The sequence below is a fragment of the Sinocyclocheilus rhinocerous genome, unplaced genomic scaffold (assembly GCF_001515625.1).
Source record: "Sinocyclocheilus rhinocerous isolate Xijiao unplaced genomic scaffold, SAMN03320098_v1.1 scaffold100, whole genome shotgun sequence".
NCBI classification, from domain to species: Eukaryota; Metazoa; Chordata; class Actinopteri; order Cypriniformes; family Cyprinidae; genus Sinocyclocheilus; species Sinocyclocheilus rhinocerous.
The window spans coordinates 841,877-867,687 of record NW_015624543.1 but is presented as its reverse complement, the minus strand read 5'-3'; the positions used below and the strand labels follow the sequence as shown (position 1 = coordinate 867,687).

Sequence of the window (25,811 nt, the reverse complement as noted above, 5' to 3'; positions counted from 1 at the left end):
AAATATCTATATTCAAAACTTAATAATCACTTTAATCTAGCTTGCGCCAGCAGTTGTACACGGAAGCAGCTCCGGGAGGATGACGTAAGATGTTGGCGTTGCGCAAGCGCCGGTGAGTCTCGTGAAAACCAACGTTTGTTTACAGGATCAAAGGAAGCAAAGTTTCCTTACTTTAGCAAAGGAAAACCAGTCTCCTCTTGGCTTATATCGAAATCCTCCGACATTCTTCTTTAAAAATCCTCATGTTGTACTTCTAATTCGTGACCGTTGTTTTGTTTTGATCTCTCCCCTGCACTTCCGCGTTCGTCACTTCTGAGCGGCGCATGCGCAACGCCGACTTCCTACGTCATCCGCCCTTGAGATGCTTTCGTGTACAACAGTGAGCGCAAGCTAGATTAAATTGATTACGTTTTAAATATGGTTATTTTTCTTACAAAAACACATTGATTCGCTACAGGAGGCCTTTGTTCACCCTCCGCAGTCGTGTGAGGCACTTTTTATTAAGGATGGGCTCTTCTTATTTCACTTCTTTTGGACTGATGCACTGCAACACCCGCTGAGTGCCATTAAATAGCTTGAAAGATCAAAGACAATTTTCATTTTTGGGTGAACTAACCCTTTAATAAATAAACATGCAGGGGGGAATATGTAGTTTTTTATCAAAGAAACTCTGCATCCCATGTGCAATCAGCTGATTATTATGTTTAGTAAGACGCGGGGAGAGAACTCACCAACAACACCAGTAGTTCCATCTCCAATTTCATCATCCTGAGACTTGGAGAGTTCTACCATGAGTCTGGCAATCTGATGGTCCACATCCATCATGCTAAGGATCGTTGCACCATCATTAGTCACAGTCACCTCACCATCCTTATCCACCATCATCTTGTCAAGTCCTGTAAACAACAATCATTTGTATTAAGAACACAGCAAGGAACGGACTAGCAAGGCTACGTGCAGAATTGAGCACTTACCATTTGGCCCAAGTGATGTTCTCAGGGTGTTTGCAACTGCTTTTGCTGCCATGATGTGAGACTGAAATGTGCAGGTTTGATATACGTGTTACAAACAACAAACATCTTGACAGGATTCTTGACAAACAATCATACGTTAATTAGTAGAAAAATAAAGTCAAAGTACAGTTACAACTGTCTTATGAATAAAAAAATAAATAATTTTTTCATGTCTCCCTGACTGCGCATCATGACTCAACACCGCTAGAGGAAGCACATGGACCATCCGCTGGTTGACATGAAGTGCATTATTGATCACATTAGACAAATAAAAGAAGACATTCTTTCTATGTCAGACTACAGAAGCATATTGTAATAAATACGTATTTAAAACATGAAACAGACTGTGTCGTTCTGGACTACAGATCAGAGAGCGCATTAGCCCGTTAGCTTTTGTACCTTCAGCGCTTCCAGGCCAGTCAAGCGAGATTTCTTGTCCTGGTCCTTTATGATGATGAAAGGCCTTCCATATTCATCAAAGGCAAGGGTCCCGAGAGCGGACATTATTAATCTCCACCCCAATGAAATGCACAACTACGTAAAATTATTTTATACTGGAGAGTTTAATCCTCTAGATGTGCACCTCGCCACGCGGATCTGCCGGCTAGTTCTGGAAGAATCTCGGGGAGGGGCGGAGCAAACCAAGTAGAGTATGTTATAACACCCACGGCATTTTCGGGTAAATTAGATAAACGTTGAGTGATTAATTAAAGAATGATTCAAAACACTTCAGAAAATTATTTAGGAATAAAAAACAAAGAAAACCACCTCGTTCTAACAAACTTTTAAACTGAAACATATTAATGGTTTATTCCACTCTCGCGATAACTCCAACACATAACGCGAGTACAGCCACGGATCTATATTCCATACAGATTGACTAAACATATAAGATTTGTCCTTGACTAGTATATCTTTTAATTTACAAGTTCTTTATTTCTGCAAGGCCATGTGCGAGTCCAGAGTAACGTGGTATCCGGTTACCCGTTTATGCTCCTGAAAGCATGCCACTGCCAGTGCGGAATTCACTATGTTACTCGGCCGGAGACGCGGTTGGAGTTGGCGTTCACAAAAACAAGGTAACTTTTATTAACTTAATCAATTTAATCTCACCGCTCACAATTTAAATTTGTGACTAAAGTGTATTTTGACCTTCGGATGGTCTAAAACAGTGCTTGGTGTATTTAACACAAAACTGTCAGCTATAAATGAGAGGTCAGACTGTTTTGATTTCTTTGACATTTCATTTGTCTGATGTAAATAGTCATATGACCAGAGCTGTTCAATTCCAGTTTGTACATTTGAAAAATGGTTAACAATCACATTTTTGAGTAAGTAACATATGAATTAACCTTACAATTAAAAGAATGAGATGTAAATTACATTTAAATGCTTGTATAAGTTAATATTACATTACTCTTGTTCGAAACTAGCCATCTAGACTGATGAATTTATGATTTATTAATGATTTTATGTAATTTTTAATTCATTGTTTATTAAATTATATTTATAAATATTTTATAATAAATAATTATTTATAATTTTATAAATGTATTTATAAAATGTATAATACATGTTTGTTATAATGTAAAAATTAAATATTTTTATTGCTTTCAAAACATGCAGAAATGATTTGTAACATTTTAATCCCCTTTATCCAGCTTTCATAATATGCCGTGTGAAGTTGCCGCTCGCTTCTTGATATTGTACGGATCTCAGCATGGTCAGGCTCAGTCTATAGCCGAAGAGATCTGCCAACAAGCAGCTGAGCATGGGTTTACAGCCGATATCAGCTGTCTGAGCAACCAGCACAAGGTATGTTTCTTGCCTATTACTTTTCATGGAAATCAACAGTCATATATCAGAACTGACTGATGCAACTTGTGCATTCCCATGTTTTCCCAGTACAACGTGGATCATGAAATCCGGCCAGTTGTGTTTGTGGTTTCCACGACCGGTGATGGTGACCCTCCGGACACAGCTCAGAAGTTTGTAAGAAAGATCAAGAACAAATCTCTTGCGCACGACCACTTCTCCCATCTGCGTTATGCACTGTTAGGTAAGATGATCATTCTGTTATGTAAGTGTTAGCTCCACCCATGAGCACTTTTTCATGCTGTTATATATGCAGCTTTGGGAGACACAAACTATGCAAATTTCTGCAACGGGGGCAAGACCATTGACAGCCGTCTGCAGCAACTTGGTGCTAAACATTTCTATGCCACTGGGCATGCAGATGACGGCACTGGGTAAGCATGAATGTTAAGTAACAACAAAAAAGCTCATTCTCTGATATATTGCCTTGTCAAACTCTTGGGCTCTTTTCTTTCCAGACTTGAAGTAGTGGTTGATCCTTGGATTGAGGGACTCTGGGACGCTCTGAAAAAAATGTTCTCTAGCATGTCTTCAAATCAACAGGGCGCTGACCTTAGAGACTGTACACAGGACAATTATCATAAAAATGCATCTGGCCAGGAAAAAAATAAGTCAGATCTAGAAGTTGATCTTCATCTTTTAAAGCTGAGTGAAGTAGACTCACAAAAAGGAAAAACGATTACGTCTGACAGCAGTGATGTTGAGACTCTTTTTACTGCATTGGTTGCATCTCTAAAGCAATCGGTACCACCATTGTCAGAGTCTGTTCTTAATGTTCCTGCACTTCCCGCTTCATATCTGGAGGTCCATTTGGAGCAGGGGTCAACTGAACGGGTATGAACTTCCTGGAAAATCAACGTTTATAGAACATAGAGATCAATCAAAAGCATGGATTTAGGAACATTTTTGTATTTTACGAATAAGGTTCATTCAATAAATGCCTGCTGGGGGGCCTCAGGAAACTTTCAAGGGTGGCAATTTAATTATTAAAAAAATTCTAATTTAATTAAAATGCTACACACACACACACACACACACTCAATTATTATATCAGTAGTTCTTGTTTTTTTTGAAGAACATACAAAATCGTGGATTTTCTCGAATCACAAAACTTATCATGGTTGATTAAAATGAATTTATCAACACTTCAGTTTCTGTTAATCAAGTTTGAAAACAAAAATTCACAGCAAAAATATCTTTGAATAATTATGTTGGACAATGGGGGGCATTTGAGTCAAAACGGTTGAGAACCACTGATATAGATGATGTGGGATAAAATATAATTTTATTGTTTCTATTATGTATATAATTCTGCTAATTAACATACTCCTTTCATAGGAGACAGTCCCATCTGATAAAGACTGTTATCATGAGGTGTCCATTTCAAAAGCAGTTCAGTGTACTCAAGATGATGCAGTGAAAACTGCCATCTTACTGGAGCTTGATATTTCGGTAAGTCCATATTTATTCATGTTTATTTAAATAGGGATTCGCTAATATTAATTATATATATATATATATTTAGTTTATAAATGTTGTCTCTCCAGGAGCAGAACATTGCTTACCAGCCTGGAGATGCCTTTGATATTCTCTGTCCAAACAGAGCCAGTGAAGTTGAGGAGTTGCTGCTCAGACTGGATCTGCAAACGCAAAAGAATTGTGCTGTTCAGGTCAACTTGCTTAAAAACAGCAGTAAGAAAGGTATTGCAGCAGTTGTTGACACAGTCAGTGACACCAGGAACATTCTCCTCGAGCTGTGCTAGAAAACGGATAAAATAATGTATTCTGTTCACAAGTCAGAGAACTGGATTCAGATTGAACAACCAGAAATGTTGAATAAATACATAGCCGTTTTTTTTTTCTTTTACAGCAGCAAAAGTTCCACTTCACATCCCACAGAACGGCTCTTTGCAGTTTATTCTCACCTGGTGCTTGGAGATAAGGAGCGCTCCAAAAAAAGTAATTTTGTGTTATTAACCTTATTTAATGTGATAGTTGCTATGCTGTTGAAGTTATGAACCTTTGATTTAGCACTAGCGCTTACTTTATACACAACAGTGCTTTTGATGTACAGGTGGGGATGATTTATTTAGCTTTCACAGGGCTGTAGTCTGATGTTCCTGGACAGACACTGTACACTGTTCTCTTGTGCTTTCAGGCATTTGTGCGAGCGTTGGCGGACTTCACTCAGAACGGTTCAGAAAAAAGAAGGCTTTTGGAGTTGTGTAGCAAAGAAGGCTCAGCAGACTACAACAGCTTTGTCAGGGACGCCAATGTATGTTTGCTTGATCTGCTTCGGGCCTTCCCATCCTGCCTTCCTCCACTCAGCCTTCTGTTTGGTCAGTAAACACATAATCTGCTTGGTATTTACTGGAATGTGGATGTTTTCTACATTTCATATCAGCATATGCAGTTTGCATGGTAAATGTGCCTGATGTTTGGAAGCGTTTGCAGTGCTTGTACCACCAGATGGCAGTAAAACAACATCGGATCAGAGGCACAGCTTTGCTTTTTTTCCTTTTAAAGGCAAACTGTTCTTTAACTGCAAGTATAGCCTCTGAAAAAATATATGCGCATGTCTATGTAACGACACAAGATTGAGTCATTTTTCTCATCTTGCTCGCACAAAAACCACATATTCTTTTTCAAACCATATCAAAAATGTACACAAAATGTGTACTCTCTAAAAGTTTGAGGTCTGTAACATTTTAAAATGTTTTGAAAGAAGTCTCTTATACTCAACAGGGCTTTTGTCTAAACTGTGATACATTTTTTTTTAGATTCTATTTTCTACTATGGCGTTTTAGTGCCATGTAAATAAAAAAATAACAAGATTGTGAGAATAAAGTCGTAATATTTTGAGAATAAAGTAAAAATTACGAGAATAAAGTCGTAGCAATACGAGATAAAAATTATAATATTTTGGCCTGGCAACTGATTTGAATATATGTATATGAATATATATAAAATCATAGCAAGGCAAGTATATGGTGTGAATAACGTTAATTAATGTGAAAATTCCACCACCTACTCTGCAAAAAACATCTTCACATGTATTTAATTAAAAACAGTAATAAAACATTGTAAATGTTGAAGTGTAAGTAAGTTTTATTGTTGTCTTTTCTGAGGTAAATAACATTAAGTGATTCGCAAGCTGTTTTATGCATGGTGTAACAATTGATTGGAAATAATATTTCACATCTTCAAATCCATTCATTATTTGTAGCGCGTAGCCACCCAGTAATCGCAATAAGCTTTGTTGCTTGATTTATTGCTATTATTGGGTGGCTGACACACTACAAATAATGAATGCATTCGAAGACGTAAAATATTATTTCCAAGCATACTGTCCCTGCGAGTATATGACACATGGTATGATTTCTGCTAATAATCCCACATATATTCATATCAGTTGCCAGGCCACTGGAATTTCTCCCGGTGCTCCCAATCCGGCCTATTTGCATGCACAATGTAAACTATAGGCTACTCTCAAAATATTATAACTTAATCTAGTAATTGCTACGACTTTATTCTCAAATTGCTGCAACTTTATTCTCGTAATTGACTTTATTCTCAAAATATTACGACTTTACTCTCATAATTTTTACTTTATTCTCAAAATATTACGACTTTATTCTCGTAATCTTGTTATTTTTTTATTTACGTGGCACTAAAACGCCGTCGTACATAAAAAAGAAAAAAAGAGTTAGCCTATAAAGTCAGAATTGCGAGATATAATAGCAATTCTGACTTTTTTTTCTCGCAATTATGAGTTTATGTCCCACAATTCTGACATTCTTTCTGAGAATTGTGAGATAAAAACTCACAATTGCCAGTTATACAGTCCAGTTTTGATGGAAAAAAGACTGGCAATTTTCTTACAACTGCGAGTTTATAACTCACAATTCTGTATTATAAAGTCAGAATTGTGAAATATAAACGCACAATTCTGAGAAAAAAATAAAAATCACAATTGCGAGGTTATATCACGCAATTCTGAGAAAAAAGTCTGAATTCTGAGATGTAAACTTGCAATTGCAAGGAAAAAATCTGAATTGTGAGAAGTCGCAATTACCTTTTTTTATTTTTATTTAGTGGTGGAAACGGGGTGCAATATAAGTGATCAGTTTAATGCATTCTTTCTGAAGTAAAAAAGCTTCAACACAAACTTTTCAATGGTAGTATAAGTTTTGCACACTAAATAAGAAATCACTGTACAATGTAATTAGCCTTGAGAACATAAAGTTGATATTTTGTTATAATAAACCTAATTTATTCCTTCACGCGATATTTGGTGGATATGTTGTACAGTAAGCCTCTGCTGTGAAATGCAATAAATTCTCTATCAAGGTGAGAAATATGCATCACCTTGATTTTGGGGAACAGCTGGTATAGCTAAAATTATTAATGCATACCATGCTTTAGATATAGAGAACTGCAAGTTAGTCATAATGCAGTGACCCTCGCTGATTTATGCGAATGTGGCCAGTGGATTGTTGCATTGGATGCGCGTACATGTAAAGTTTTAATCTGTGTGAATATTACTGCGACTTTGGCAAATTAAGGATTAACACATGATTTTCTATGCATGGCACAAGTCGACTGAGATGCTGGTTCAGCAGCGTTTGACAGCACATTCATTTTATTCCTAAAATCACTCTGCACTGGTGTGTTGTGGCAGAGCATCACTGTCATCAGTTAAACAGTTTCTCTTCTGATTGTTTTAGGCTTTCCCGACATTAAAGAGCAGTGTTTTCCCACCAAAACACCATGATGCATTTGTTTGCACTCACGAGGGGCTGTAATTGCACCAGCTGCTCACTATATTGAATGTTTGATTGTAATTAATTGATAATATTGATGACCTTCAGCATCCGCATATGGTGAGCTTGAAATTAACATTTCAAATTGATTCATCATTTCAGCGAATTGGAGAAAATTATATGCCATTTGCTGACAGATGAAGGAGAGTTTTAAACATTTTGTTTGAGCTAAGAAACAACTACCTCTCTGTTTTTAACAAGGAGCATTATATTAAGTGAAAAAAACATCTTGAATTTCATTGGAAGCCATACAATGGCATAAGGTCCTTAGATAGTGATGCACTGAAATAAATATTATTGGATGAAAGCAAAATCAAAAAGCATTTGTTGGAAATTAATAATCAAATTTGAATAACATAAATTTTGAATATTATAATATTTTTGTGATTACAGTATGTGTTCTTCCTTCACAACTAGTATCACTACAGAGTAGAAAACGGAATCAAAAGGTGGCAGAAGCTTCTCTGTCTTCCCACATGAGAAATGATTTTTTGCATTAAATACCCTCCGGGCCTCTATGTAAGCACAGGAAAACCCTCTTTATTAATGTGTCAATAACCAAGAGCATGATTTCTTCTGTGGTTAAGGTATTTAAGGCACAACTAGGAAACTCTAATGCAGAGTCAAAGTGAGTTTTGACTGCAGTATGCTTCCAGAATCTTCATCGAGTGTGTAATTCAGTACCTTTTCTGTCTATATTATCCATCATCATTTGCATTTACATCAAAATTAATTAAACCTGTATCATTTCACATGCATGCCTCTTTTCTGCATGTTGAAGATTATGTTGTTGGATGGTAAATTGTTTCTGTTCACATTTTTCTCTTTTTGACACTTTCAGCCAAATATTTTAAGTTGGCGAAATTTCAGTTAATCCTTATCTGTAATAGTGAGCTATACGTTTTTGTGTGTGTGTGTGTGTGTGTGTGTATATAATTGTTTTCTATTTTAATATATTTTTATGTGTAATTTATTTCTGTGGTGACAAAGCCATTACCCCATTCTTCAGTGTAACATGATCCTTCTGAAATCATTCTAATTTAATTGAAATACAATTTTTTGTAACATAAATATCTTTACTTTAATTTTTGATCAATTTTATGCTTGCTTGCTGAATAAAAGTATTTATTCTTTCTAAGAATAGATAATAATAATTATTTATTCTATAAGTTTGATCCCAAACTTTGTATGATGATGTGTATATATAAAAAAGGTAATGTTGATATTCATATATTGATATATATATAGATATTATAATATTCAATATATTGATATTGGCCTAGCCAATATTTCGGTCTGGCTCCTAACATTCTTAAAACATTCTCCTTTGGAAAATCTACTAAACTTTTCATGATTATATATACTGTACTTGCTTAACATTAAGGCTGTCCTAAAAAGGCAATGAACATTTTGTTGTGAATTGAGCTATTCTGAGAAATTGGCCCTCATCAACTCAAGAGGCTTTGGTAACATCCAGAGGGGGGATGCCCTGAAAGAGTAACTCAAGACATGGTCGAATAGCCTCAAGGTCACAATGCCATCTTCATCTCTGATCTCTCCTCTGCTTCATTACAGAACATTTGCCAAAGCTTCAGCCCAGAGCCTATTCTGCTGCCAGGTAAGAGACCTTGTTTGAAACACCTGTGCTTTATGTTTGGCCTCACAAATTAAAGCAGAGACATATCCAGATTTAGGTTGTTATTTCTGTCTCTATCTTCCTTTGATGTTGTGAGGTTTATTATAGACAGACATGATTTTGGTGTGTCATTTATTCTTGCTTTATGATAGTCCATTTGTTGTGATCAAAGTCAAACACTGGATGCAAAGGATGTCCTTTCAGAACCGCCTGCCACTTTCATTTGTTTTCTGCCTGTCTCCCTCGGCTTGTAAGTGGTCTGGCATCTACACTAATGTCTTATGTTTAGTACGCTGATGCTGGTAGAATACACAGAAACATTAGGGCTCTGAAATATTAAAGTCTGGTCAGCAGGGGTCCCCAAGGCCCAATAGAGGCAGGCCATTAAGAGAGGGATAATGAGGTCCACCGGCTTGCTCATGTTCAGGGTTGGTTCTGGATTGTTAGCACTTAGTCTCTTATTTTTGTCTCGTTCCTCAGCTCCAGCCTTCAGCACCCTGGGAAAGTTAATTTCGTGTTCAATGTTGTGGAGTTCCCTGCACGTCCCGAGCATCCGGCGAGGACGGGGTTGTGCACGGGCTGGCTGGCTGATCACGTCTCCTCAATCTTGCGGCCCCTTGGGACGGTACCGGCTTCAGAGCATCTAGGCACATCAGCCCTGCCGAAGGTTAGCACTATAGCCATTACACATTAGCACACAGTTGCTGGGAGGATTTGGACTGAATTGGGTTGTTTGATTGAGGTAAAAGCTGGACAGAAATGAGCTATGGAGAAAGTGGACTAATCCTTGCAGCAGAATAGAACAACAACAACTTAAAAGCTTTTGGTTTAGATGCTATCTACAAAATGTATTGAACTGGGTTTGTTATAGTTAAATAGATGTTGTGTGTGGGATTACACAATTTATGAATCCCATCACTGCTTAGAACTGATTGGATCTAAATGTCCAGGTACATGTCAGGCCTCGTCCCAGCAGCACCTTCCACTTACCAGCCGACCTGTCTATTCCTGTAGTGATGGTGGGTCCTGGGACAGGTGTGGCCCCCTTCATTGGATTTCTTGAACAAAGGTACATTGAGTAGGGATATTTCACCCTTTCTTTTCTGATGATGTTGATACTGTATAATATTTTATTCTATTATTTTATTTTAGCTTTCACGAAAGTTCAGGCAGTATCGTGCAGTGTGATATGATATGCAATATTTTTGTGCAGATATCAAAATTCTGGCTGATAAAAATAAGCTGTAATGGTTAAGTTTTCAATATTATAAAAAATAAACTTTGTTAAAAAAATAAAAACACACTAAATGACAGTACATAATCAAACAAGACATAAATAGGCCAAAAAGGTATAAATATGATATTGACTTATAAAAAAAAACAACAATGAAAAAATTTAAAAACTCTGATACTGGCAGATAGCTGATATAGTGCTATTATAGCTTGTGACCATATATAAACCTATATATATTCATACTTTTATTTAATGATGCATGAAATTAAACAAAAGTGGCATTTAAGATTTACATTATTACAAAAAAATAGAATAAATTCTGTTCATTTGAACTTTCTATTCATCAAAGAATCCTGTAAAAATACCACGGTTTCCACAAAATTATTAAGCAGCACAACTGTTTTCAACATTGATAATAATAAGAAATTATTCTTGAGCAGCAAGTCATCATATTAGAATGATTTCTGAAGAATCATGTGACACTGAAGACTGGAGTAATGATGCTGAAAATTCAAATGACATTTTAAGATATTAAAATAGAAAACAGTTATTCATATTGTAATATTTCTTTTTTTATCAGTATTTTTTGCACATTTTGTCACAAACACGGCTGTCAGTACAAAAATCATAGTTATTATTTGCAAAACGACTCCACACTTCATAGAGCAGTAAGCCTGAACGGCCTTTTATCATGCATCTTCAAAAAAAACAAAAAAAAACAGGTTTTAAAAGCGGAAGAAAGTTTATTGAATCTCATGTGTAAAAGTAGCATAAAAACACCTCTAGGGTGATGAGGATAAATCTGAAGAGGTCGACGGAAGAAGAGAAAGTGTAAATGTGCTATTGACCTGCTCCCTGCCATATTATCTGTGAAGCCTAATAGTGTTTCCGAAGACCCTGGTGTTAAAATGAAGAAGGGCATTAATTCAGGATCTGGTTGTAAAGGTGTCTTGTGGAGGCCTGTCATCTCTGCGTGTGTGATTTATACTCGGTGCCAGGGGCCTGTGAAGAGTGACACGCTAGGACTACATATGAATGAAGCCGTCTGCCCTGGCTCAGGGTTGTGATGCCTGCTGTGTGTGTACACGAATAGTTTGTAAGTGGCACAAGGGCCACAGGTAATCACAGGGGCTAGTGTCCGGGCCGAACGCGGCTGATGAATGTTTCAGACATGTCTGGGGGACAGTGAGAGTGGGATGAGACATTAATGATGAATGACAAAAGTTGTCCTCAAACATCACATCACCTTCCAAACCGTCAAGGTTGAGGCAGTCATGCAGCACAGCATGTTTGGTTTAGCTCCAGGCCATGGATCAATAACAGATGGGTTTCTTTTATTGTTTTTGTGCACTAATTATATGGTTTTGCTAATAGATTTTCTATCTATCCATCTATCTATCTATCTATCTATCTATCTTAGTATTCTTATTAGTAGTAGTTGTAGTATTTTTCTTTATAGTAATACAAATTGCATTATTATTAATAATAATAATATTATTTTATTTTCATATAATTTCCTACTTTTCAATTATTATTTATCATAGTTTCGCTAAACTGTCCTTTAACAGTAAGAAAAAAGTATCACAATTGTAACAAGTTGCCTGCTCATTTGTAGACAATGATATGACAGCGATTTACATATTTCCATTCTCAAGTACAAAAGCATTTTCTTGGACCCAATCATCCACAATTGTGAAAGAATTCAAGACAGATTAGTCATGGAGATGCAGGTTTATGCCAATGTGTGCTGTTGAATTTTGTTTCCATGCGGTTCTTAACTTGAGATTCTCCTTAATGCCAGCCTTCAATTAAAGATAATGATTACCATTCTGTCAGCAGCACATTGTTTGTGTCACAAAGCTCAGCGTTTCTTCTTTAGGAGCAAACAGCATGGGATGCTTTGATTTCCTCATCTGTAAATCAATGACAGCAGGCAGACAGCCGGAAATGTATTGTGCTGTGGAAAAAGTAGGAGACTGGGTAAGAATCTCATAAAAGGTCAAAGCCAATTCATCTGTTTGCAGGCTGCCAGTGAGCTTTAAGCAGAAAGGAATTGATGCTTCTATAGAATTAACTAACAAAACTATAAGACTGCCTTCAAAACAAAGCCAAATTAAAAGTAGCATTCTGCTGGGTTGTTTATAGTACAGCAGTGCTCATTAATCAGATTAACGATCGATCAATCAACTAATTAAACTCACTCATACTACCAAAAATTTCTGAAACGTCATTCCAATTTGACAAATAATCAAGTTTCTTGTCCCTAATAATCAACATTATGCAGGGGAAGCTGTAATGCACTCAGCAGTGCTAAACTGCTCACTGCATCATATATTTAACAACAAGAACTATCAATGTATGAGTCAAACTCACTAAGACTGCCGACAGTTTCTTTTCCACACGTCATTTTTTTATATCCATGTATGTGGTTACAGTAAAATCATATAAAACTGAAATCAAATTCTGTCCTGTCTTGGCTGCTCTCGTGATGGTGACGTGTGAGCTCCTCTGACATAGTCTTCACTCCTATTGGTTGTCGCTCATGAAATTCGTGGCTCATTTGCATAATATGAAACATTTCATAACTTCGTCGAGTGACCCGCTTCGCACTCCTACATTCTGTCGTCAGCGGTCATTGCAGCTTGTGTTGCTGGAAGTCGCCAGCTCTCCATTGAAAATGAATGGGATCATGTCGCTTTGTTGCTGCGCGTCGCTGGCTGTGTGAATGAGGCTTCTGAATACATTAGCAGTTGTTTAGCAATGCTCTGCCAACCAAACCAAGATCACTGTAGCAACCTCATAGCAATGCACTAAATATGATTCAGAACACCTTAGCGAATGTTTAGATGTGCTCTGGCAACCACCCAAAACACCCTAGTATCATGAAGTTCACTCACATGCTCTGTAGAAAATTGTATAAAACTGTTTAATTTTGTTCTCTATAAAACTGTTAAATGCAGCATAAACTGCTTTTGCGCATCCATTTCTTTGTTCACACAGTGTGTGCTGTTCACAGGTGAGAAACTGTTATTCTGAGCGACTACAATAAGCTCTTAGGTCACTGTATGTCCCTTGCTCTCAAAATGCAGTGAATATTCTCAGAGGAAGGTGAAGAGGAGGATTACATAGTGTAGTGATTTATAAAGGTGAATGTTCAGAGTAGGCCACTGACTCGCTTTCATTCTTCATATGAAAAGGTACCATCTATTGTGTTAGCTCCTATTCTACCCAATTGCAGGCTGTAATTTTTTTTGGGATGCGGATATGTCGTCCTCGCTGTCGCAGTACAGTTGATTTGTATTCAGGATGGGATCTGGTCTGCATGGTGTTACAAAAGGAATCCAGGTTTTTCATATTGGTTCCGGCCCCTCTGGGGCAGCATAAAGCCCCACTAAAGCTAGTTTATTGAAGCCCATTTCCAGATTGGATATTGAACTCCCAGATGCTAATGGTTCTGCTGTGAACCCTCTGTTTGTTCAAATGCCAAACTCTGTTGAGCCAAGCTCTGAGCAGATGGGCGTGACCAAAAGAAGCATCCAAAATGTTAATGCTGTCTCGCAAAATATCATTTCCTGCAGAGATGGACAGCGGGGAAATGGATGTGACAGGCTGTGTTTGGTTATGTGTATTATTTAAATTCTCATCAAGATGATGCATAAAGTGATTACTCTCAATGAAAAAACATTTCCTATGTATTCTCGGTTTCATTTACCCTTTAATCAGTGGCTGTAATTGTTTGTGTAACACTGAGAAAGTGTTTTAGGAAATCCAGAAAGTAGAGTGTTTATTTCAGAGGCTGTATAAGGGGGTGGAGACGAACCACTCACAGAAAAATGAATGAGAGAAATCATTAATGCTCAATTTGGCAACTGTAGGAATTGAAGGGTCGTTGCCAGTTGCCTTTGGTAGTTTATTTACTCTAGAATGTGTATATACAGTAGCTGGACTGTTTTTATTTTTTTATTTGAGTTGTTTATGATATCATTTTTTGTCAGATTTCATTGCTGATTTCATGTGGAAAGTTTTGCCACAAAGTAAATAATTAGGGCTGGGCGATATGGCCAAAAAAATTATCACGATAATTTTTTTCATATCAGTCAATATCGATAATTATCACGATAAATGTCAAATCTTTATTTCTTTCAAGTTTAAAGCCAGATTTTTGCTCCAAAGTGAAAGTTGTAGAAACCAGACCATTAATAAATATCTAAATAGAAAAATTAATTTCTTAGTTTCTACATGTTCTAATGTGATATTGTTTCAAATCAAGAAACAGGTTTGGGTTGCCTGATAATATTAATAATAATAATATCACTTTTTTTGCCTCTTAGAAATGCACATTTGATAGTAGCTTGAGTTAGGATGCAGAAGTAAATATTTGTTCATTATCAAAATCAGTAACATCTGTAAAAATTGTAGCAACCTCAGTTTTATATGGTTACATTTATTCTGACAAAGTGTTTTTTTAAATTTTTTATTAAGCATTGGTCTCTCATAGTAGCATACATTTAAATCATGATAAACAGTTAAAACCACACATAGCACCTCAATACCATGGTAAAAATATAACTATATGGTTTTTAAGTAGCCTATTTGTATGAAAAACAGTAGTCTAAAAATATTCAGTATAAATGCACACATGCTATAGCTTAATCACAAATACATACAATTATATATCATTACTCAAATTTATCATAAATAAAATTTAACGTGAATATCCCACATTTCTGCCACAATACCATGGTGCAGTGAGTGTTACTACAGTAAATCCATGGTAAATGATAGCGACGTGTAGATTGAAAAGCCTTCTGACTGTCTCGTTGCACACAGTGTTTCTCATGTTTGGCTTTAAACTTGTTTAAATCACAGAGTAATTTGTGTTAATCGCTCTATTTGCGCTTCAAACTGGATCTCACAGCGATGTTTAGTGCTGGCGTGACCGAGTAAACACATCTGCTCTAGTGAGCTCGTGTGGCGCGATTCAAATGAGTCACGCTGTTTCGTTGCGCTTTTGGCGCATAAACATTATATCGAACATTTATCGAATTCTTCATACCGTTTTACCGAGGAAAACTATATCGCGATAATTTTTATCGTTTTTTTTAACGATAAATTATCGTTATCGAATTATCGCCCAGCCCTATAAATAATAATAATACATCTAAAGTAATAAATTAGCAAATGTGAGCAAGGCACAGTTGTGAGGTATAAAGTCTAAATTGTGAAAAATAGTCACAGTTGTACAGTATATTACAACAATTTTGAGGAATAATTGTAACTGTGGGGTATAAAGTCGTGATTTTGAGATAGTCATAATTGTGAGGTATAAGGTCACGATTCTAAGAAACTGGCAATTGTGGGGTATAAAGTCTGAATAGTGAGGTCTAAAGTTGCAATTTTGAGAAATTTTTGAGAATTGTGCAGTATAATGTCATAAATTAGTTTAGTTGCAACTGTGGGGCATAAAGTCATGATTTGTTTTGGTAGTTTACTTAGCTGGACTGTGTAATTTGACCTATGTTTATGATATAATTTTGTCAGATTTATTATTTATTGATTTTTGTGTGGATGTCAATTTGTGCCACAGAGTATAAAAAAAATTAAAAGTAATAATTTAGCAGTTGTGAAAAATAGTTGCAGTTGTTAGGTATAAAGTCTAAATTGTGAGAAATCGTAACAACTGTGAAGTATAAAGTCATGATTTTAAGGAACAGTCACAAATGAGCAGTATATTGTGATGATTTGAGAAATTCTTGAACTGTTACGTATAAAGTCACAATTTTGAGAAACAGTGCTGGTTGTGGGGTATAAATTCTCTTGTGAGAAATAGTCTCAACTGTTAAGTGTAAAGTCATGATTTTTAGAAATAGTCGCTATTGTGAGGTATAAAGTCTCAACTGTGAAATAGTCACAACTGTTATGCATAAAGTTGGGATTTTGAGAAATATTTGCAAATTTGAGATATAAAGTCGCAGTAGTAGTCGCAAATTTAAGAAATAGCCGCAATTGTGGGTTTTATTTTGGTCTTTCTGTATTCAAATACAGAAGTGAGCGTTTTGCTTTGCTTGCCAGTTGTTCACTGCATGCAATGGGCCACTGAAGCATGGACCTGAAATGAAAAAGAACAGATTGTAGATGTTTGAAGAGAAGCTCTGTTTTGTTTTCCTGTGGTCATCTCGTCCACACTGTGGCTCATTGGTATTCTAATCGCAATTAAACCGTACGTTCAGCAGATGTCTGAAACTCGGCTCACTGCAGTGTTTTGAGTGATATCAGCATGATGGAGGGCATCTCACCCTCAAAGTCCTTCGGGTGTTTCTACATTCCACTTCTAGTAAAGCTCTTGAAATTTTTAGACTGCGTGTTCTATTTCTGAATGCTTCATTTAGGTTGGCCGAGATGGCTAAAGGAGTAAACGCAGTGGAGTTTGCTTCTGGCCTGTGTAATGCATCTCTAACAGATCTCTTCCTCTATTATCACGTTGGAGTAAAGATGCAGTGGAGTAGACAGTGTGCTGCTTTTTTTCAAGGGCCTAAGGAAGTTTTGATTGTGTTTGTGCGACGTCTTCTCTCTTATCTCTGGAGAAGTCTGTCAACCTTTAGCAGGTGCAGTGTACAGATAGTGCCCAGTACCTGTATGTCACCTTGGTGTAGGGAATTCTGGGAACACTGCCAGATCTTTTGGAGGACTTGCTCTTAAAGAACCCATCCAGATAACTATCAAGGTCTTCACTCTACAAAGAGGGATTTTGCGGTTTTGTGATAATGCAGCAGGTCAGAGAGTAATTAAACGCCACATGCCAATGTATGGCTTCATCACTGTGAAACTATGAATTGGATCACTGGATATATTAAATACCGAAGATTATTGAATTTGTAATTAGTTATCAGTCAGGCAAATTAATCGGCTCATATTCAACAATTTTTAGATTATCAGCAGGATTTTCTTGCCATTGTTTCATTTCCAAAATATACTGACAGCCTTGTCTATAAATAAACTTTTAATTTAACTTTTAACTATTAATGAATTTAAATAAATATGGGTGCATATCTTTGCCATTAATAAATTGTATTAAGTATGTATGTACAGTATATATTGGCATGATAGGGTTGCCTGTATCAATACCAGTTCCAGAAGGCCAACTATTCACTAAAAATGTTTTTTTTATTGGACTATTGAAGTATTCTAATTTGTTGAGATAGTGAATTGGTGGGTTTTTGTTAAATGTGAGCCAAAATCATCACAATTAAAAGAACCAAAGACTTAAACTACTTCAGTCTGTGTGCATTGAATTTATTTAATACACGAGTTTCACAATTTGAGTTGAATTACTGAAATAAATGAACTTTTCCACAACATTCTAATTTATTGAGATGCACCTGTATATACTCAATATATTGAAGTCTGGAGTAATGGCTGCCGAGAATTCAAAATTAAAATGGCTGTAATAATTAAATTGTAATAATATTTTACAATATTACTGTTTTGACTGTATTTTTTTGATAAAATAAAAGCAGCCTTGGTGAGCATAAGAGACTTATAAAAAACATAAAAAATCTTACCACCTCCAAACCTTTGAATGGTAGTGTCTATATAAGTAAATATTGCTTATATTTTAAAAAGTGATTTTTCAGTAAGTAATAAGGAACAATTTAAAATTATGAACAGGGTGTTTTCCTCTATTTTCAAATTTTTTTTCTCTCTGTTTTATTATTATTATAAACATAATAGACTGTGGCAGGCCTATTAGGCTTAATACACAGCGTGATGCACAGAGCTCATATTTTGACACAAACCATATTTTTCCCCCCAACTGTTTACATTCACTTATTTACATGAATAACTCACCAAGAGACATTTTAAGAAGTGCATTTGACCATTTGCACACATTACCTTGAGGCATAAACGTATAAATATGCATGCAAGCATTAGAAAGCAGCCGGCTGTCAGTCAGTCAGAGAGCCGTTGGCTACAGAATTAAATCTGCACTCTGTATTTCCAAACCTACATAAAGGCTGAGATTGCTGTATTTATTTATGTATTTATTTTAGTATTGATTTGGTACCAAAGTAAAGGTCGTTTTGAATTCCCTAATTGCCTTTATTTTAGCCATTGGCCATCCAGCTCTATAGATATCAACATGAAAAATTGAATCATTTCAAAAAAGCTTTTAGAAACTATTTTTTTGAAGTGCTTAGTATTCAGTATGTGTGTTATAGCTTCATTTTATGGAGACATTATGTTCAATTTTCCATTATTGTTTTAACCTGACAGAGAGAAAGAACGAGAAGCGAACCAGGAAGCAACTTTCGGAGAGACATGGCTCTTTTTTGGATGTCGCCACAAAGACAAAGATTTTCTTTTCAGGTATGTGCATTCGCAATATCACAAACATGCATAAAATCACTTTCTTAATTTGTTTGTCTTATTTTTCAGAATAAACATCAAAACAGCCTTAAATCAATATAAATGTACTTGAGAAGCAATTGTGTTTATTATATGAGCAGTGTTCAAAAAATATATCTTGAAGTGTTTTTTTTTTCTTGTAAGAGTAAACCATTATATTTTGTTAGATTTATGCTTATAATACAATAATTAGGCTAAGAAACAAACTTAATTTTAAGATATTCTCTAAAAAAGCTGTATTATCTGATGCAATCTTGTGTCCCATTGTTTTAAGATATTTATATGTTTAGATATTTAAAAAAAAAATACTGTTCAGCCACACGCAACCATTATTCCACCGTCCCCCTTTGCAACCTGATCATATGTTATCTCCATAACCTCAGAGTATTTTTCACTTGATCTGCCAGCTTCACACTGGCTCTTGGCGTCATCTTCTCTTGGTTGCTATCAGCCAGAGGCTCCTGTTGCACCGTCCTTGAGAGTAATGATTGGGAAAGCAATGTAATTAAAGTACTCCCTCTGAGAGTATGGGGCATATGATACGAGACATTATATAAGATGATTGGGGTCTGGCTCTCCCATAGGCACAGAGTCATAACTCACACACAAGGTCCTGAAGTAATGACATTGGAGACTGGATTGGTGAGTATTAAGTGTGTGTGTTGTGACGGCGGGGCGGCACACAACGTTGTATCAGTGCTTGCCTCTATTTGACACAAGAGCTAATAACAACAAGATCAAAGTCAAAGTCCCGACACACCGTTTGAATCTATCTTTGCCTTCAGTGGTCACGAACATCAAGGATTGTATTCATTAATGTTTTTATTCACGTTGGTCACACTGTGGTTTCATTTATAATTTTTTCCCTATATATTGATTAAGACGATCAATGAAATGTGCTTTGTGTTGTTCGGTGTAACACCCTCATTGTCTGCTACGCTTTAATGAGCAAAGTAGAAAGTGCCGGTGGCATTTGAGAGCGACTGAACTTGCCTTGCAAAACTCAATACTCACTGAAAAACAAAAAAGCAAACCGGCTAGCCATCAGGCAGCCTGCTAAAGAAAACACGGCATCTCCAATCAATTCTAATCAAACATGATACTTACAAAGACTATAAAATACCACTCGTCACTCGTATAGTTTTGAATGGGGGAAAAATGCAATGCTCAATATGGCTGCTCTATCGAACGAAGCCCCGCCTTCTGAGTAAACGAGCCAATCGCTAATCTGTAAAGTCAGCATGTCACTGCAGCTGCCGTTAGAAGTCCCGGTTGCTATAGAAACAGTCAGCGTTCTGAGACGTGAGCTCAGGACTGTGCATGCGCACTGGCTGGCCTAGCCTGAAAAATAAGCTTTTTTTAAACATTATTTGAGCAAAAGAAACAACATTTATGAGACAGTTATTGTCAGATTTCATTGGTGATTTCAAATATGAAATTTAATCTTAAGCTTGGCGAACAATTCTGGAGAATTTGATGTTTCCCCATTCAAAGATAGTGGAGCTGCACTTTCATGCCCGTGAGGCATTTCAAAGATGGCCCCCGAGTGACATGATTTGCCTTAAAGGGACTTTGATACTTATGAGTGTTAAAGGGGTCATATGATGCTTTTTTAAAGATCATTATTTTGTGTATTTGGTGTAACAGAATATGTTGACATGCTTTAATGTTCAAAAAACACATTATTTTTCAAATACTGTACATTATTGTAGGTCCTCTATGCCCCGCCTCTCTCAAACGCTTCGTTTTCTACAAAGTCCCTCCTTCCGACAAGCGCAGTCTGCTCTGATTGGCCAGCTGACCCAGTGCATTGTGATTGGCCGAACACCGCAAGCACTCGTCGGAAATGTAACGCCCCTTACCATAATCGCGAGCTTCATCTTTCAAAATAAATGTAAAGACAGAGCCCGAAAGGGGAACAGAGTCGCGTGACAGACACAGTGATGAAGCTGGTATGTGTTTGCAGTACACAAGCCACGGTTAAGACAGCTGACTCCACTGTGATGTGACCCTGTCTCTCTCTCTCACGCACGCACACTTACTTAAGCTAATAACAAAACAGTAGCTGATTCAGAAGCGGCAGATTGTCATAGCAAAGTCAGAATTACCTCCTCTCCTAGGTTCACGAAACGGTCGTCCATAAAATGCATTGTTGTTCTGTTGTAAGTAATCTTAAAGATTCCTAAATGCGTCTACTTTCGGAAGGCCAAATAAAGTGCTTTTGCTTTTGCTTTCGCCTAGAAACACACAGCGTCTCCCTGACATGCTGCATCAACACTACTGCTGTTCCTGAAACCACGCCTTCTTTCTTTGCATGAACGTTTGGGCGGCATTATTCAAATATTTTCACATAGTGAGGTAGATATGTGGGGGCGTGTTAGAACGAGCCGTTTTAGGGGGGCGTGGCAGAGTCTTAACTTTGATAAAGAATATCTCTTTGGTTTTGAGACTTTAGTCTTTGCAACTTCAGGGATCTTATCTATGCACAATCAGCTTGTAACACTCCAAAGAGAAAGGAAAACTTGAAATCACATCATATGACCCCTTTAAAAGGCTGGAATCGGCCTCAATCAGTGTTGTTGAAATAAAGCACACTCGTCTTGGCCCCCCGTCACCAATGAGCCTCTTTGTTTTTATGGATTTGGATTACATGAAGAGGGAAGCGGGCGGATTAGATTCTGGAAAAGGGACAAAGGACCACTCAAGTCTGTATTCTTTGTAAACATTCAATATCTGTCACCAGAAAGCCTAGAACAGCTCATCTGTTAAGATGGACGTGGCTCCCAGATGGTGCATGCAAACATATGTGCTCAAAAACTTTAAAAAACAAAACCATTAAGCATGTACTATAAATAGACCTGGTTGTTAATGACAAGTAGTTTCATAATTTAGATGCTGAATTGTTCACTTAGGTTAGTTAACCTGCAGTAATCTTATCACCAAATTAACACTGCACAGGTGGCACAGACGCACTTCTGAAGTGGCACTGAGCATTTTAAATACATTTACACAGCAATTACAACTGTATACTTTGAATAGGCGTGTGGGTATGGGTGTGTAATCTTTTGCACACCACTACTCAGATTTTCTTCAGAACCTTTCAAAACAAAACTTTCTTTGGATTCAGATAATTGAAAACTCTGTTTACATGGTGATATCTTATTCAGAGAACATGTCAATACTCAGGTGTTTGTGATCCATGTAAACAGCTATTTTCAGATGTTGTGTGCAAACGCTTGCTTCATCCATTACATCACTTATCTGTTTGGATTTCATTCTGTCATCCTTCTGTAACTTCAGTGGATTTTTTTAGTGGAAATATGCATGAAAGTTTCTATGACAAAATTTGTATGTTATAGTTCACCCAAAAATGAAAATGTTTTCATTATTTATTCACCCTCAGATTGTTACAAACCTGTAAGACACTAAAGAAGGAATTTGAAAGACTTCCATGCCGTTCCAGTGAAGGGGATGTGAGAGCATGTTCATGTGAACACCAGCTTTGTCCAATTTGTGAACAAATCATTCTTAGTCATATAATTTCAGTGAACTGATTGTACCAGATCACAAAGCATTAATGATTAATTTTAATGAATCAAACCTATCCAGTTTTCAAGTTCATCTGACTGACTCAATGAGCTGATCACAGCAGTTATGAGTTAACTTATAAATTAAAAAGACTTGGTTCTACACAAGTCTTTTTTTTAAAGATTAAAGGCCCCAGTCCCCATTTATTGTAAATGCATGGAAATTTTGTGTTCAACAGAAAAAAGAAAGTCATTCAGGTTTGGAACGTTGTGAGAATATTAATTTTTGGATGAACACTTCCTTTTAGTCAATTAAAATAAATAAAAAAGTTAGAAGTGGCTTTTGCCAAGTGAACATCTGAGGTAACAGACAAGCAGAGCAATTGATTGCAAAAGCGACTCAACCTTGAGCTTGACCCTGTCTGTAACCTTCACATGTTTCTATCGCTCATTTTGTTGAAATAGCATCCAAACTTTTGCTAGGTGCTGAAATAAAAGCTGTTACAGAAGCGATTTACAACAGCGGCCTTGAGGTTTTATAAACTTTCTTGCCAGATGGATGAGGGAGATGAAAATGTGAGTTTTCGAATGCAATACACTAATGAGCTCCACTGTTGTTACTTCACTAACGCAAAATCTGAGCGAATCTAATTTGCCATTTGTACCATTTGTATGTTTTAATGCGTAAGTTTAGTTTAACCACTGCCAAAACAACCACTGACTGATGAAATAATAGTGAAATGTGGTAATAAGCACATTCCTGCTTTTCTTCTAGAGAGGAGTTGGAGAGATTTGCGCATAATGGAACCCTGAGCCATCTGATCGTGTGCTTCTCCAGAGATGAGCCTGATGCAGCGGGAACTGTTAACAGTCCAACATATGTCCAGCATAACTTGCGTCTCCATGCTAAAAATGTTGCCAGCATCCTCCTCAAAGATAAAGGCTGTCTCTATGTCTGTGGGTGGGTACAAAATATAAACGGCTTGACTTTGTTTACCATGTGTAATGTCACATTTTGCTTACCAGGAATGAGACAATATCTCACGATTTTACAGGGATGGAAAGAACATGGCAAAGGATGTGAATGACACACTGCTGGAGATCATAGGAAATAAACTTCAAATCGATATACTGGATGCTATGAAGATAGTAGCAGGACTTCGTGAGGAGAAGCGATATCTACAGGACATCTGGAGTTGAGAAAGCACACATACAGAACACAAACAAATAGTGTCTTATTTGTGGACAGATTTGCTAGCTACTTTTTGGCTATTTTATTTCATATCTACACAACAGGTTTTACTGAGTGATAGCCAAACTCATTAACCAACTGCCTTTCAACTGCCTTAAGTCTCAAGGCTTTTCCCCTCCTTTTCAAGTATTTTAAAAGCTTTTAGTGAATTATCTGAAGGGATGGTTAAACGCACTTAGATTAGATATGTTTGGTCAAAACGTTTTAACTGAGCCTTTTATGCTATTATTAAAGAGGAGTCCCACATAACCGTTTCATTCTTTGCGGACCGTTTCTGTAGGGTTTAGATACAGCTCAGGTAAAATATGCATAATGCATCAGACTCGGAAGGCAGGAGGATGCTAGAAACGAGAAACCAAAACATGACAAACTGGATGGGAAAACTGTCAGAAGCTGCCAAATCCAGGATCATCTGCAGCATTTCCGTGTTTTTCTATTCCAACAGTTTTTTTAAGATTAGAGCGGATACTCTAGAGTCATCCATTTTCTCCCCCCCCCCCCCCCCAAATATATAGATATAGTTTCTATAGATATAGTCAACTTTAATGGATAGTGTTATATTTCACCATTGTTTTTAATGTGATTATCATTTGCACTGCTTCTTGGGATTGTAGTTCTTCTTACCCTCACTAAAGCCGTTAAACACAGATTTGTATCTTTGTGTTTTCGTCCAATTTTCAAATACTTTTTTTCTTCAAATAAAAACTGCAATGTTGTGATTGAAAAATGACTTCGCTACTGAAAAAGTGGGCAGCAACAAACGTAACTAGTGGCATGTAGCATCTCACTTATCAATTGCCTTATTATTGCAAATAATCAGCCAGTCATTATTGCTAAATAGGCCTTTTCAGGTGTTTACTTGTTATTTGGTGACAGTGCTCAGTCCGGCTGACTGTAGGTTATTGCTTACATATCTATTTTTATTTTTTTTTTTAATCGCTCTGTGGCTAAACATCCGTTCCGTGACATTTAGTTTTCGTTCTGTATTCCCTAGCTCGGTGGCATTAATCATCATCTGTATGACCTTTCTTTGCATGCATCTCAGACCACTTTTGTCTCAAGTGTTGCATAAAGAAAAGACTTGGGAGTTTTCTGTCTGTGCTGCCGATGTCTGGTAAACACTGATTTTGCACGAGGACTCTTGAAGGCGATGTTTCACGTCAACACTCCGGAGGGTCAGCAGGCTAATGAGACCGAATAATCATGGAAGAATAATTACAGAATCCCTCACCTCATGAAGTTATGAACACAACCCCTTTAGGATTTCACATCAGTTGTGAATTAGGGATCCTACGGATTATAAAGGTTGTCTCAGAGCGAGAAAAGGGTTTCCAAGCTTTCAGTCTGAACAACGATGAGTAACGATGGCGCTGTGATTTGGGACGGTCATGAATTTATAAGTGTGGCTCTTAAAATTTTAAACAAGCACTTGAAATTTTATGGGAACAATGAAATTGCAATTGACTAGTAGCCGTGAATGATGTTTACACTGAAAAATGCAAACAAAACTATGGTAATCATATTTCAAAAAGGAGAAGAAAACAGGATTAATTGGATAAAAATCTGCTCTGGTCAAGATCTCATTGTTCAGAGGCATAAATATATATGTATATATGATTATAATTATTATTAGAATATATATATATAAAAATAGGACATAAAAATTATAAATATATCTAAAAAATATATTTATTTATTTTATTTGTCCACACAATGAATCACAGTCACTGTGTTCAAAAACAGTTGAAATGTTCTTCAGAATATCTTTCAGGTTTCACAGAAGAAAGTAACAAGTCATACAGGTTTGGAACAACATGAAGGTGAGAAAATGATGACAGAATTACAATAAAAAAAATGTATTCCTTAATCTAGGGAGCTGATCGAGACAAACTCTTTATAAACAGCGTTCTTGGGTATTTTCCGTACAAACACAGTAAAAATCAAATCCTCCGTGAAGTTTGATTTAGCTGACCCGTTTAAAACAGACAAAGCCAAAAGAGCTTTAATTTCTTCTTTTCTATCCCATGAGCCTCTGTGCTTGTTTA

The 25,811-nt window shown here is 36.7% G+C and overlaps 2 protein-coding genes across 2 annotated transcripts in view; one reads left to right on the top strand and one right to left on the bottom strand.

Moving 5' to 3' along the window:
* Nucleotides 1–1,650, bottom strand: part of LOC107741883 (T-complex protein 1 subunit epsilon-like) — a 13,287-nt gene extending 11,637 nt beyond the window's left edge. The window contains exons 1-3 of the mRNA XM_016554683.1: nt 1,413–1,650; nt 975–1,035; nt 732–896 (exon numbers count right to left, since the gene is read on the bottom strand). Coding sequence (XP_016410169.1) covers nt 732–896; nt 975–1,035; nt 1,413–1,517 — 331 coding nt within the window. The 5' untranslated portion in view covers nt 1,518–1,650. The remainder of the gene's footprint in view (nt 1–731; nt 897–974; nt 1,036–1,412) is intronic.
* Nucleotides 1,651–1,970: 320 nt separating this feature from the next.
* On the top strand, nt 1,971–24,265 carry LOC107741721 (methionine synthase reductase-like). Its single transcript, XM_016554489.1, has 15 exons — nt 1,971–2,092; nt 2,675–2,828; nt 2,919–3,072; nt 3,145–3,262; nt 3,347–3,722; nt 4,227–4,340; nt 4,436–4,589; nt 4,759–4,847; nt 5,047–5,227; nt 9,287–9,329; nt 9,828–10,014; nt 10,298–10,416; nt 18,856–18,948; nt 23,290–23,475; nt 23,570–24,265. The coding sequence occupies exons 1-15, from the start codon at nt 2,004–2,006 to the stop codon at nt 23,712–23,714; spliced, it is 2,202 nt and encodes a 733-aa protein (XP_016409975.1). The 5' UTR covers nt 1,971–2,003; the 3' UTR covers nt 23,715–24,265.
* The last annotated feature ends 1,546 nt before the right edge of the window (nt 24,266–25,811 follow it).